This window comes from Arvicanthis niloticus, chromosome 6, assembly GCF_011762505.2.
Source record: "Arvicanthis niloticus isolate mArvNil1 chromosome 6, mArvNil1.pat.X, whole genome shotgun sequence".
Taxonomy (NCBI): domain Eukaryota; kingdom Metazoa; phylum Chordata; class Mammalia; order Rodentia; family Muridae; genus Arvicanthis; species Arvicanthis niloticus.
Window position 1 is genome coordinate 105,341,746 of NC_047663.1, and position 15,022 is coordinate 105,356,767.

General features: G+C 50.0%; 1 protein-coding gene across 9 annotated transcripts in view; it reads right to left on the reverse strand.

The window, feature by feature from the left end:
* The window catches only part of Cacna1b (calcium voltage-gated channel subunit alpha1 B), a 175,966-nt gene that overhangs the window by 18,690 nt on the left and 142,254 nt on the right, over positions 1 to 15,022 (reverse strand). For 8 of the 9 annotated variants that reach the window (XM_076937505.1, XM_076937503.1, XM_076937500.1 and 5 more), the window contains 5 exons: positions 14,762 to 14,853; positions 12,468 to 12,612; positions 9,789 to 9,916; positions 2,888 to 2,984; positions 208 to 316 (listed from right to left, as the gene is read on the reverse strand). In XM_076937505.1, coding sequence (XP_076793620.1) covers positions 208 to 316; positions 2,888 to 2,984; positions 9,789 to 9,916; positions 12,468 to 12,612; positions 14,762 to 14,853 — 571 coding nt within the window. Of the gene's footprint in view, positions 1 to 207; positions 317 to 2,887; positions 2,985 to 4,481; positions 4,579 to 9,788; positions 9,917 to 12,467; positions 12,613 to 14,761; positions 14,854 to 15,022 lie in introns of all 9 variants that reach the window. The other variant, XM_076937498.1, reaches the window with a different exon arrangement.

The following is a 15,022-nucleotide window of genomic DNA, read 5'->3' on the forward strand; positions in this document are numbered from 1 at the left end:
CAGTTGTCCCCCAGGCAGAGCCCATCCCTTTATGCTCCTCTTTACATGCCTAAGTAGATTACTTTATTTTGTGCATGTGTGTGTGTGTGTGTGTGTGTGTTGTTTTGCTTTGAAATAGGCAGTCCCACTAGTTACCCAAGGCTACCAGGAAACCTGATAAGGATTGGCTGACCAGTGCCCTCCCTTTCCCAAGGCTATGTGACTCACCTGGGGCAAGCTTGATCTCCAGTGCTGTCCGGATGAGGGCCATCAGGGTGGATGTAAAGTGTACCGTCATGTCCTCATTGGATATGGGCATGTTCATGCGAACCAGGCGCTGGGGATGAGTAGGGGCAGATCAGGGCCAAGCATATTACGGTCACTCCCACCCTAGAATTAGTGTTTGGGCTCTGGAGCTTGGCTTGGCGTCCTGAGAGTGGTTCTGGCAGGTGCCTGGTCCAGAAGGCTGGGTGGGTGGAAGTTTTGCCAGCATTCTCTCCTCCCGGACCCCACTCTCATCTGAGCTGAGATTCTCCTGGCTAGAGAAGAGCAGAAATCCAAGGAAAAGCTGTAGCAGAAGCCAGGCCCAGGAGCCTGAGTCCTGCCCACTGACTATTAATGCCACAAGTGGGTATGGTCCTGGCTGAGGAAGAAGGACCTAAGGCAGAGTGTCACTCCCTGGGACAGCCTAGCACATAATTGGAGAGCCTATCCTATGGCTTTGCTTACCTGTCCTCTATCTGCAACTGGATCACTGGGTAAGAAGTGGCAGGCAAGAGGCCTCTCTGAGGTCCAGTCCCAGTGAGGCACTCCTCAAGAGAGATGTTCTTGCTTAACTCAGGTCTTAACCACAAACATGGGGCCAGAACATACACTTGAAGACAGACGTAAATGCATGAAGAGTCTTAAGAGACCTTCTAAGGGTCAGAGCAGAGCAAGCTGCTCCCATCTCTCTGAGTGGCCGGCTCCCTTTCTTTTCTTGTTTTTCAGAGACAAAACATCTTGAAACCGGGATGTGTCTGAGTCATTCCTCTGGGTAGACTCAGCAACTGCAAGAGACTTCAGCTCTCAGAACATCTGAGGGAGGATACGGGTCTCAGGTGCATCTGAGAACACTCGGTTGGCCATGAAGCAACCCAGGAATACTAATGTCCTCTATATTGGTTTGAAAACTAGAGACAGGGCTTCCTCCCTGAGGCAAGCACCCTTCTTTGGGGGGAGGGCCACACAGCCCAGCCCCTAACATCTTGCCCCCAAGTTCTGTATCTTCATTGTGCTGGAGGGGCACAGGGGTGCAGAAAATAGGAGGTAGGCTCTTATCCTATGAATGCTGGCAAAGACCCACCGGGCACGTCCAATTACAGGACCAGGACCTCACGTGTCACATGTGTTACACACCAGGAAAAGCCTGCTGCCCAGAGCATGGCATCCCTGCAGACCAGCACCGATGGCAGTGTGAGAGGCCAAGGAATTCCTCTTCCAGGGGAGGGGGTCGGGATGGGAATGAGAAAAGAGCAAGCAGATTGTTCTAAGAGGGGGAGATCTGTCCAGGACACCAAGGGTCACCCTCACCAGGGCTCCTCACAGCTTTGTCCCCAGTCACGGAGGACAGACAAAGATAGAACCTCAGAGGAGCAGAGTGGCAAACCCAGGGCAGATAAGTTCCAGAAATGGCACTAGAAGCGCCTCTTGGACCCTCCCCCATCTTGCCCTAAGCCATCTGCCACCTACCCTGAAGCCTCCCTTGGTCTGGTCATACCCTGAGCCTCAGGATCCTTAGGCATGGCTAGAAAGGGCAGTGCAACCCTTCCTGCCCACCTCTGTCTGACTGGGTGTCATGGGAACAGAGCTCTCCCTCCTGTGGATAGACATGCATGCATGCAGGGCCTCTGCAGGTTTCAACACACATGCTAGATAAAGGCAGGAAGAACCCAGAGGCATCTGTGAGTGGTGGGAGAGCTGTTTGGTTCCCACAGACTACACTCAATGAAGTGGTGGACAAAAACCTAGAATGGGGTACAGACAGAAGATGGACAGAGTACAGTGGACCAAAGAGGGAGGAGCCGGCAGGGAGCTCTCAAACAGAGGCAAACACAGTTGGCACTGTTTAATGGGGAGCAGCAGGGCTGTGAGCGCTGAAGGCAGGTGGAACGACCTGTGACTGGGCCAGGAAGGAGGTCTGGACGTGTCCGTGTTCACTTCCTTCCTCATGACTCAGTGTTCTGTGACCCCTGAACTCCTGAAGCTGGGACCCTCAACCAAGGGCATCCGAACAGCCTTTCCTTTTTCACATCAAGGACCCCCCCCCCCTTCCTTCCCACTGGGAAGCTTATGAAGCCCTTGAAGTCTGTAGCTGGGCATAAATCCCTACAAGGCTGAGGTTAGTTGGGGTAGAAGGGTACAGCAGAGGAAAGCAGCAGAGGCCCACAGGCCCCACCCATCCCCTGCCCAGACCTTGCAGACTTGATGACCACCCTTGACAGGAGCAGAGAGGCAGGGCATCCAGGTAGTCCCAAGCCCAGAGTAAACAGCCTTTGTCCAAAAGCATTGTTTTGTTGGTCTTCTCCTTCTTGGGAAGGCACGGGAAGAGAAGGGAAAAGGGCCGGGGAGGCCGTGTCTCTGGCTCCATTGTCCCAAGCTCCTCAAGGATGTCAGTGGTGGGGAAGCCAGATGGGGAATCGGGTTAGTGCAGAGACTTGTGCCTCTGTCTGGGATGGGAACAAAGGGTTTCAGGGTGGTGAGGGAGCAGCGGCAAGGCAGCCAGGTACAGCCAGACAGCCAGACAGACCCTAAGGCAGCAGGTGAGAGCCCATGAGTGCTCTGTGGGCTGAATGAGGGCCAGGTGGGCCCAGCCAAGCACAGACAGCTCCTGGGTTAGATGCAGGATCAGTGCAGGGTCAAGGTCTACCTTGTATGCAACTCGAGCCGGGCATTTCTTCCCCAACCCCAGAGGTGGGGACATGTGTTTCAGCATCTCAAACATGTCATTGTAACTGATGCGCCCACTGGAAACCCGTTCCAGAGGCCAGGCATAGTGGGGTGGTCCACAGGAGAGGCACACGGCAGGAGGGGCAGAGCAGGGAGCGGGCAGGGGAGGAAGCAGACAAGAAAACAGATTCAGTTAACCAAAGTGTCGGGTAAATGCCCCAAATCAAAACAAGTAAAATGAAGGTATCTCTGCTTGACTTGACCCTTGCTTGCCCCCACCCCCAGCCTCACCTCCTCATAGGCAGCCCAATGCAGGGCAGCGGGCAGGGGTGATGTCTGAGCTAATGAACATGGAGGGGTGAGGAAGGGCTGCATCGGGGCGGCTTTGGGTTATACATTTCTGACTTTACTCTTTTAGAACCACAGACAAGGCCAAATCAGAAAGAGCTGGTTCATCGCGCGGGAAGCACTGGCCAGACTGTGTGGAGATGGGGCTACTGCTGAGAACCGTCGCAGCAGCCTCGCCTGCCTCAATGGGCAGATTGGGTTTGCTTTCACATAAGGCCAGAGGCTAAAGTGGAGAAAAGTCTACAACAGACTAGAAAGCTACAAAAGGAGTTCCAAAGCTCTTAAAGGACTGAACTTAATGACCGGGCAAGTCAGCTCCAAGCCCAGAGACGCCCGAGGCCAGCCCAGGGCAGGGCTGCTGCTGAGGTCAGGGCTGGATAGGAAGGAGACTGCGGGAAGGGAGGAGCTGAGTAAGCTGTGGCCTGGTGCCACTGGTGCCTCTGACAGCACAGGTTGGGACCAATGGATTGGATGTGCCCCCTGTGGGCTGGGGCGCTCGGGGCAGCATCTTGGGGCTGGTGTAGCATCTTCCCAAGTCAAGAGGCTGGGGCTTCCCTCTACCCCAGAGCACCTGCCTGTGGGCTTGGGGTCTCAGAGACACAGCAGAGTCCAGCCTTTCTCCAGAGGGCAGATCTGTCCAAACCCTGCCCTCTGCTCACAGTTCCAGGCCAGGGCTTTTCTCCCTGACCTGAGCACATCAATCGAGAAGCGACGCAGGAGGGCTCCCCTTTCTTCTTCCCACTCTGCCTTCCCCCAGGGACCTGAAAGCCTCTCCTGACCCAAAGGGACAACTGCTTCTTGTTTATTTGCACCCACATACATACTTCCCTGGGCTCTCAGTCTCTGGCCTGTCGGCCCATCAGCCCATTCATAAGAGCCTACAGGAATGCTGGGTATGATGGCTGTTTCCTTGGTAAAAACAGGTCCTGTCTCACCCACATGCCACCCGCAGAACCCTACCCCCCAACACCCAGCCAACTGGAACTGGCAGACTCAGCCTAGCCAGGCCAGAAAACACCTTGGGCACTGTATTGAAGGTTGCCTGCCTCCAGCTAGGGGACATAAGACAGGGAACCAAAGCATCCAGGATGCTGGAACGCAGGGCAGGGCAGGACAGAGGAAAGAGAAGGTGAGGTGTTGTCATTCCCAAGTCAGGCAGGGAGTGTGTGCAGTGTGTGCGATTCGGGCAGGGAAGTATGTCAGATGGAGGCTCTGAAGTTGCAAACCTTGTAGGCCAACCTACGAGGGCAGTTCTTCCCTAAGCCAACGGGTGGCGCAATACAACGCAACAAACTGTACATATCCTTATAATGAATCCGGCAACTGGAAAGGAAATGTCACAGGTTATGGCAACAAGGCATGATGGAGCCCGTCCCACCCACCCACCCAGTCTGCAATGGAAGATGAGCTGTGAGGTGGAGGTGAGGGGTACAGCTACACAGGCTAGCCCCTAGTGGGACCTGGAGTCTAGTGCTCCCAGGAAGTGTCAGCCCCAAGTTAACCTCTGAATATGAAGCCAGGCAGGAAACACTCAGAACAATGAGGAAGGAAATAAACACCCCCACCCCCACCATGAGCCCCACCATTGGCCAGTCGCAACTGGACTTGCTGTCTGTCCTTCCTTCCGTTCCTGAATGCCGAAGCCCTTCTCCATGTCTCCCTCTGACCTGGCTCTCACTACCACCATGCCCCCATCCACTTCTCAGATGCAGAAACGCTACTCAGAAGTACACAGCTAAGTGCCTCTCAGTTGTTCTCATCTCCCCGGGCACACTGATGTTCCCTGGGAATTTGCCAGCCTAGACAAAGAAGCCCTCCTCACAGAGATGATACCTTTGGTCACCATGGATCCTTCTTTCTCCTATGTGGCTAATCAGTTTTAGGTCATGCCCAGTTTTCTTCTAGAAAAGAGGATGCTCTACTTGGGTCTCAACATACTCGCTAATCTTGTTGGCTCCTACGGACATTGTAATGAGGGACCAACTACTCATCGAGTGCATCCTATGACACCAGTGGGAATGTGTGGACACGACGCACGTTACCCATGTTTGAGTGCATCCTATGACACCAGTGGGAGTGTGTGGACACGATGCACGTTACCCATGTTTGAGTGCATCCTATAACACCAGTGGGAATGTGTGGACACAATGCACGTTACCCATGTTTGAGTGCATCCTATAACACCAGTGGGAATGTGTGGACACAATGCATGTTACCCATGTTTGGGAATATTTTTCCAAAACAGCCAAAAGTTTTCCCACTGTCTACCAAGTGGAAAAAAAAAAAAAAAAAAGCTAAGTTGCCTGCTTAGCTCGTTTTCAAGGTCTCTTCACTGGGGCCTCATCCGGTCTCCCAGTTCTCCCTCCGTCTGTACCTGCCTCAGAGTTGCCTGGCATTCAGTTCATCTCACCTCCTTTCATACAGCTTAGGTACATGAGATCCTTCCCTCCTCAAGTGTCCTGGCCCCAAGCTGCGGCCATCTAAACATCCTATCTCACAGCCTTATTTGTGATTTCACCTTTGGGGCCCCAGACCTAGGACGTAGCAGATGCTCAGGAAGTGATTACTCAACAAATGGATGAATATGTGTGTGGCTCTCGCTTTCAGTCCCCATGCTTCATGGTGAAGCGACAAAAGGGAGGCTGGGGGAAAGGCAGCTCCCAGACGCTCGGTGCCTTTCTAGTATCCCACAGCATATGCAAGCTCACACAGCACACAGATGATACATAAACATCCTGACATGTGCATACATACATGGAATGACATTTACCATACACACACAGACGTGTATACATATATAGTCTGTCACACACATACACACAGATAAACTCACATGGATACACAAAACATATGCGTGTGCCTATGTGTGCACAATGTATATTGCATGAGCACATGCAGAGGACATACAGGCTCATCCACATACACACACATGCATATGCTCACACACATCTGTGCTTGTGCATACACATACACAAATGTCAGAAAGTTTGACAGTTTGTCTGTGGTGTCAAAGTTTTTCCCAAATGATGAGAAAATCACATGGTCACATGGGAAATTAAGACAGCCACCTGCTAGGTTTGTCGTGAGCCTATCTGAATGCAGGACCCAGCTTTAACCTGCTTGAGTGCTCTGTCAAGCCATCCACCTCCTGGAGGAGACTGTAGGGAACCAGCACCAGCCTCAAAGCACTTTGAGGTGCACATGCTCTTTAGACTGCTTGATCTTGATGTCATCTGGCCATGATGTCACCTCTGCCATAAGGCTCATGTTTGGACATTTCTTCAACTTGCTGGTGACATCCAGGGCCGCAAGCTCTCAATTCTTGAATTAGAAGACAGACTGAACTCTCACTATGCATGATCACAAGTCCACACTCAGGCCAATTCCACTTGCTCAGCGCCACTGTGCCCATTACCCCTTTCTTGGTTATAGCTGATAGTAGGAATGGGTGCTTGGTTCATGAGGACTAGGGGGATGCTGTTTCTTCACTGCTGGCCTTCAGTGAAAAGTGAGTCCTACAGACCATCTGCTTTTTGCATCTTGGGAAAATATTCCAGAAATAGCAGAAATTGTCCAGATCATAGCCAGGGTAATCTGGTAGTGCTAGTGAGTGATTTTGCCGCTGGAGTCTCTCCTGCCATTTATATGTCAGTCTCCCCACCGCAACCTACCTCAGTGACACCTAACCACAGAGCCAGCGCGATATTCCTGAGCCTAAGCAACTCAGTAAGAGTCCTGGGCACCATAGGGAAAGCATACGAATATACAGATATGAGAAATGTCTACAAAATCAAAAGTAGTCAAGTACAATATACAATAACAACAATAAGTGGTCCTGCTGCTTATGAACTATGTAAAAATGGGAGATTTCTCATAGAAATGAAAAATATACACAGATATGATGTCAGTCCAAATAGCCCCAACAGAAAAGACTTCTGTCCCAGGGCCTTGATACAATACTGTGAAACTTCCTAGGCTACAACTCCAGGTAGCACCTCAGAACACACACTGTGAACGGCAGACAAGGCAGCTGAGAAACTGAAAATACAATTGCAGTCTGTTTGTCTGTCCCTAGGGACAGAGGAGAGGCTGAAGGAAATCTAGCCCAGCAGAAAAAAAGCAAGTCCGCCTCCCCCCCCCCCCCCCCCGCCACCTCCCCCAGAGTTTACTGAGCACTGTCTCACTGCTGAGCATCAGGGGAAGGGGAAGGAAGCAGAAGTGTAGGAGCTTGGGGAGGAGGACTCTAGCCATCGGCCTGATCATATCCTGTAGTTCTCCAGTGAGACTTCCATGCCCATCCTGATTTCAGCCCCTAGAATCTACCAGAAACCTTAAGCGTGCCCAGCCTAACCACGGGAGCCCGACTTCATTCTTCCAACTATCCTACAGCAAAATGCTGACCACAGACCCGTGAGAAGCAGACAGAAGTAGCTGGGGAGCTGCGGACAGCTGCCATTTCTTCTCCATCCCTAAGGCACAGGAAGCCAACACTCACTCCTCCAAGGAAAAGTGTGCATTCGCAGCTTGGCTCCTCAACAATTGTAGTAAACATGAGAAGAGGCTTGTATCTTCCCCAGCAGCCAGTATTCTTAGCCTCTGCCTCTCCTCCAGGCCCTCTTACAGGAAAGAGCCCTCTGCAACTACCACTTAAGTGGCTGAGCAGATGAATGGGTGAATGAGCCCTTAAATGGGAAATACCAGAAAGCAAGGGCAGTGTGGGTGTGGTGGTTAATGCTGGTTGTCAGCAGAACAAAGGCAAGCCTCTAAGCATCCTCTCTGAGGGAATGACTAGGTTGGACTGAGATGGGAAGACCACGCTAGATGTAGTTGGCACCATCCAAGGGCCAGGGTCCCAGGCTGAATACAAAGGAAACTGAGATGGAGCCAGCACTCATCTCTTATGACTATGGCCCAGTGTCTCCTGCTCCTGCCACATGCCTTCCCTCCATGATAGACTATATCTCGTCTTAAATTATAAGCCAGAACAAGCTTTTTCCCCCAAAGTTGCTTTTGTGAGATACAATCACAGAATCAAAAAGGTAACTAACACAATACACAAGTGAACACGTATGCGAGAGGAGATGGAGGGATGGAGAGTTGGAGGAGCAGATGAAATGAGTGGTCCAAGCATCATTTCAGTGACTAAGTGGGTAGAGGAATGAACAAGCACACAGATGGAGAGCCCCTGATGCCCTGCTTGCCTGCCTTCCTGAATGTGGTCTCTGACAAGGGAGATTTGTGTGACATCACCATGCAGTGCTCTCTATAGACTGTGACATCACCATGCAGTGCTCTCTATGGACCGTGACATCACTGTATCATGTTCTCTATGGACCATGACATCACTGTGTAATGCTCTCTATGGACTGTGACATCACCGTGCAGTGCTCTCTATGGACCATGACATCACTGTATCATGTTCTCTATGGACCATGACATCACTGTGTAATGCTCTCTATGGACTGTGACATCACTGTATCATGTTCTCTATGGACCATGACATCACTGTGTAATGCTCTCTATGGACCATGACATCACTGTGTAATGCTCTCTATGGACTGTGACATCACTGTATCATGTTCTCTATGGACCATGACATCACTGTGTAATGCTCTCTATGGACTGTGACATCACTGTGTAATGCTCTCTATGGACTGTGACATCACCATGCAGTGTTCTCTATGGACCGTGACATCACTGTGCAGTTGTTTGAACATGGCTTCAAACAACTTAGACTTTTGAACCCAAAGCAATCCAGAAGGCACTTGCTATCTAGAAACAAATCAGCCTTCACTTATGCAGCACAGTAACAGTTTTCTCCCTCCCCAATTCCTCTGGTTTAAATAAAGCTCCACCCAGTTCCCGCCACATGCAATAAGGGCTGGCAACAGACATACACACTGGCTCCTGTCCCCGAAAGAAATGGCAGAGAGGAAAAACTAAGTCCATCAAGGAAACATTTTAAAACTTACATTATGGCAAGTGGGGATATAGCTCAGTTGCTAAAGTATTTTTACTTTACATGTTCCTGAGTTCAGTCCTCAATATTTCAAACAGCAGCAGCTGCAGCAGCAACAACCCTCCCAAACACACACACACACACACACACACACACACACACACACACTCTGCTCTCAAAGCCCTCTGAGTATTACACAGGTGTGTCCCCACACTGTCTCTTCACCCTCCCCCACTGGACCTCCATGTTCCATCACAAGACAAGCCTTGAGAGAAGGCAGGACACTTCTGCGCAAAGAGCCCTGGAAATCTTCCTTGACCCTCAGGCATAGGCACTCTCCTGAGGACCACACTGAGGGTCGCTGCACCAAGGCATGGGGTCAGAAAGGAACATGCTACTGCATGAGGACCAGTGCAACCACACACAAAACTGGGTAAGTCCCTAAGCCTCAGACCAACACCTGAAGGGGACATGCACATGGAACTGTCTAAGATCACCCACCCTGGCCCTGGCTTGAGAACCACAGGAAATGACAACCAACCCTGAGGAGTACAGAGCACTGGAGGTCACTCACCACGCAGCTGGGTCGTATTCAGCCCAGACTCGAATGAATTCATCTAGGTGGTGAGGCCCTAGGATGGAAGAGTCCCGCGTGAGGTACTCAAAATTGTCCATGATCACAGCAACAAAGAGGTTCAACATCTGCAGGACAAGAAGAAGAGGTGATACACACTCGGCTGCGTCTTTTTTACCTGCTCTCAAGCTCTGCCTGCAGTTTGCAGGAAGAACTGGCTGGACGGGAGAGGCCACTTTTATGTGACCTGCTGGGACTTTCTAGCATCTAGTGTCTTCTCAGTACCATAAACCCCAGCTTTTACTCCTACAAAGACTAAAACACAGAGCAGTATTTCCCCACAAGCACCCTTGTCAGAAGAGAACGGGCTGGACTGTAAACAGTACTTCCCAGCCTCAGCCCCAGACCCTGCAGTGCATTCAATAAATCTATTTTACTAATCTGAAACAATAAATAGACACAAAAACCAACTGGCCATAGTGGTTTAGACTGTTTCTAGGTTCTTAACTTTCTTTGGCTGGCGTATAAATCTTATGTCAACAACACTATTGTACTAGTGTTTTGTTTGAGGTCTAAGCTGGCCTGGAACTTGCTATCTAACAGAAGATGACCTTGAGTTTCTGATGTTATACCTAAGTGTTGAAATTATGCTGGGCATCAAACTCAGTGTTTGTGAATCAATACCCTAGTGTTTGTGAAGCGCCTTGCCACCCCCCATAATAGTTCTGAAGTAAATTTTGAAATTGAGATGATGAATCTGTCATCTTTGTATTTCAAGATTGTTTTGGCTATTTCCTGGCAACTGAGCATGGATTTGAAGATCTGCTTTCCCATCCACCCATCCTCAAAAGCCACTGGGGTTTTATTTGACATGTTTATTTTATACATCACTTGCAAAAGTACTGCCATTGTGATAATACTAGTTCCAGCTCATGGACATGTGACATCTTTCTCCACTTAATTAAGTTTTATTTCTTTCCATGGATGTCAGCAACTTTCACTTGTTCCTCAAAGTTTCACATTTACAGGGTGACCTGATGGCTCACTACAACTTAGATTCCAGACTAGAACAAGGATTCTGTTGGCAAGGTGCCCACTGCAGAAACATTAAGAGCCAAGTTTGGGATCCCAGTCCCCATGTAAAGCCAGACACAGATGCACACATCTGTAACCCTCACAGCAGTGAAGCCCATGGACCATGCGGCTTAGCCAATCTGGTGAGCTCTAGGTTCAGCAGGAGCCCCTGTTTCAAAAATGCAAGCTAGGAAACAATAGAGAAAGACACCTGACATAAACCGCTGGCTTCCACATGCATGTGCACCCACACATACACATGCACATACCCACAGAAACACACGTATAAACATATACACATAAACAGGGAGGGAGTTGGAGAAATGATTCAGCAGTTAAGAGAACCTGCAGCCCTTTCAGAGGACTGGAGCTGGGTTCACAGAGTCCATGTAGGTGGCCCACAGCGGCCTCCAGGGGATTAATGCCCTCTTCTGACATGTTGGAGCACACTTAAACACACAGTGACACATACATATGCATAGGTAAAAACAAGTAAATCTCTTATTTTTAAGGAAAAAACTCAGACTTCTGGATCCCTTTTCCAGAGATGTGATAAGTCCGATGAGGTGGGAGCCCATATCCTCCTCTTCTCCTTGTGTATATATGTATATGTGTATGTATATGTATATTGTGTATACTTGCTCTTGTTCTGTTGTGTGGGCACTGGACACTGTGTGTGCATGTGTGCATGTGTGCACACAGAGGCCAGAGTTTGACTTCATGTCTTTCTTTTTCACTTCTCTACCTCATTTTTTTTTTTTTAAAACAGTGCCTCTCACTGAACGTGGAGCTCATGGATTCTGCTACACTGACTGGGCAAAGAGCTTCAGGGGTCCAATCAGCTCTATGCCATGCTCACTCACCAACTTGGTTACATAGCTTTCCCACAGGTGCCGAAATACTCAGGGCCTCCTGCTTGAGGGCCAGGCCCTTTCCCCACCTACCCTGAGGGCTCTGAACTTCTAACCAGCACTGGAGGAACTCGTGCAGCTCATGCCACACACTTCAGTTGCTAGGCTGTGCATCATGAACACAGAGGACAGTCCAGGTACACAAACATGTCAGCACAAGGATAGCTCACTCACATCTCCAGCCCCAGGATCTGTACAGTACTTCTATTCCCTTCCAACCAATCCCTGCAGAGCTTCGTATGTCCAGCAGAAGGACCTGCACTTATTGTTTAGAAAATTCCAGTGGCTTCTTTTTTTCTTCTTTAATCAGCTCTACCTTGAAGTTATAGATCAGTCCTTCCCTATTCTCGAAACCTTTGAGCCACTGTCACCCCCAACGTCCTGCTTACTCTGCGGCATGGTCCCTGACTGTCCAAACAGAAGCCAGAGCCAAGTTATAGATATCTAGCATGTCACTTCCTGCTCCTGCTGCAAGGTTCCCAGGATTCCGCATGCCTAAGAACCAGCCCAGTAACCTTTTCCACCATATCCCAATGTTACCTACTCATTTCCCCAGACACACGGCTTCACTGACCTGCCTTAGACAGCGGACAAAGACTTTAAGCATGGACTGACATATATGTGGACTGGGTCAAAATTGGGACCCAACAAAGGATGACCCGAGACAGGCAGACATGGGCAAAAAGGGACTTACCAGGAAGGAACAGAGGAAGATGAAGGAGACAAAATAGAAATAGGCAAAGTCGCTTCCACATTTATTGGCGTTGGCATTTGGGTCGCACGCCCGGTTGCCCAGACAAGACAGCATGATCTCATGCCAGGCCTCCCCAGTGGCACTCCTGAAAAGGACAGAGCTGTAAGCCCAGAGGGAGCTGTGCAGTGAACCCAGAGCCTGACTAGCAGAGCCCTTGGGAGAGCTAGGTACAGGGAGCCTCTTCTTCTGGGTTTCTGCAGAACCTGGATTACAGGAGATTTCTAGACTGACTGCTAACTAAGGACGTCCTGGGCAGGATCTACTGCACTGGGAGCTTTCTCATCCTCTTTGTGTCTGGAAGTGAATCCTTTCCTCTGGAGTCAGTCTATCTGCTAATTGCTACCTGAGGAGTGCTGAACAGATTGATTCCATGCTGTTCACAGCAGCCCAGCAGGCCCAGAGTGAAGGTGGCTTTGGCACTTCCCTTCCCTTTGCCATAATTCTTGCCAGTCACTGCAGAAGCCCAAACTCACAGCCCTTTCCTGTGCCCTGGGAATTCTTTCCCCACTGTGCATCGCACCCTCTCCACTCAGTCTACTTTCACACTGGCCATGGTGTCTCAAAACTACCTGTAGCAGCCACCTGAGGATTCTTGGGGACTTTGCTTATAGACACGTGGCCAGCAAAGACAATGGGAAGTCTATGTGAGTGTATGTGTCTGCTCCTGGGTAAGAACAGAGAACACTGAGCACTGATATCAGCAGGGGTAAGGAGCCGCCTACTGGCATGCTGCCCCACTCGTGACAGAAAGTTCAGGAGGAAAAGAAATCTTTGAGAACAAAGGCCTCAAACTGAAACTGACGTCACGGGTTTGCTTCAAATCTGTGTGGCATGAGGCAGAATATCAATCCATGATGAAATCTGATGAATCTCTGAGGCAGCCTAGAGAAATATGACTCTGGAAAGTGAAAGCCTGGGGGTGTCTGTTAACGATTCTCTTCAAGCCACTCAGAGAAACAGGCTGATGTTCACTCCTCTCCATGGAACTGCCATGAGCCCAAGGAGGAGATGCCACAGGACTGCATGATGCATTTGCATATAGAAACAGATGTAGTGGAATCTCAGGAAGAAGTCCCAAGGCAGGGTCTGAATCCAGCACACCTCACTATCGACCCCTACAAAGAGCATGCTTGCTGTCTGGAGCCCGGGATGGCCAAACAGAAGACTCCACACAGGCAGATAGGTACATCACACCTCCCTCCTACCCCACACTCACTCCCAGGCCACGAGAGTGGATGGCTACATCCCTATAACTTGTGAAGATGGGCCTCTTGCTCTGGACCCTGAGTGTCACCTGCTACTTTTTTGATGGCACCAGGAGTCAGGGCACTACAGACCCAGTGAGAGCAATGAGTGAGGGCAGAGGACGGAGCTTGTGCTCTGTCATTCATCACCAGTCTGAGTAAGTTGAGTTCCTGTGCCCACTGACTAGCTGAAAACGCCCTCTCAGGGCCCAGTTTCTCCTTCATCCATTGATGTAGATGACCAATATGGTGACTGGGTAGACAGTGTGGTACCAGCATGTCAAATGAGACCTTTCTAAGTACCTCTATCCTCCTAGACTGTACCAACCTCTAGACACTTTGTGGGTCTCACTGGGGAGCAGAAACAGTGTGGTGGAGGCTGGGTTGGCCCCGGAGTCCCTCCTATACATACTGTTTCTCTGTCTATCTGGCTGGTTTTGTGTCAGCTTGACACAAGCTGGAGTTATCACAGAGAAAGGAGCCTCCGTTGAGGAAATGCCTCCATGAGATCCAGCTGTAAGGCATTTTCTCAATTAGTGATCTGGGGCGGGGGGCACTGTGGTTGGTGCCATCCCTGGGCTGGTAGTCTTGGGTTCTATAAGAAAGCAAGCTGAGCAAGCCAGGGGAAGCAAGCCAGTAAGTAACATCCCTCCATGGCCTCTGCATCAGCTCCTGCTTCCTGAACTGTTTGAGTTCCAGTCCTGACTTCCTTTGGTGATGAACAGCAATGTGAAAGTGTAAGCTGGATAAAGCCTTTACTCCCTCCCTAACTTGCTTCTTGGTCATGATGTTTGTGCAGGAATAGGAACCCTGACTAAGACAGTAGACAGGAGCCCTTTGGGAAGAATAAATAGAAAGCAAGTAACTGTAAAGGCCTACTTGATAGAGACAGCATAGTTTTGGTGTTGGAAGGAAAGTGCTCTATGCATGGAACCAGTCCTCTGTCACAGTGAAGAGTGCACGCGTTCTTTAGGCTACAAACCAGCACACCTGAACAACAGCATTAAGGCTTGCAGAAATGTCCGGAAGTTGTTGTGTCGGTTGATACTGGTGTCATCATCAAGGGCAATGTTTCCAAAAACCTGAAATGGAGAAGATAATAGTCTACATGCTGGATGTTGGGGGCCGTGACCAGTAGACGAGGCGAGAGAAAGCGTGCATGCGATACTGTAGACGGCACAAGGGACAATGTGGTTCGCAGCACAGACAACCCTTCCGTGGAACACACACGAGTATCAGGCTTCAGTGTGT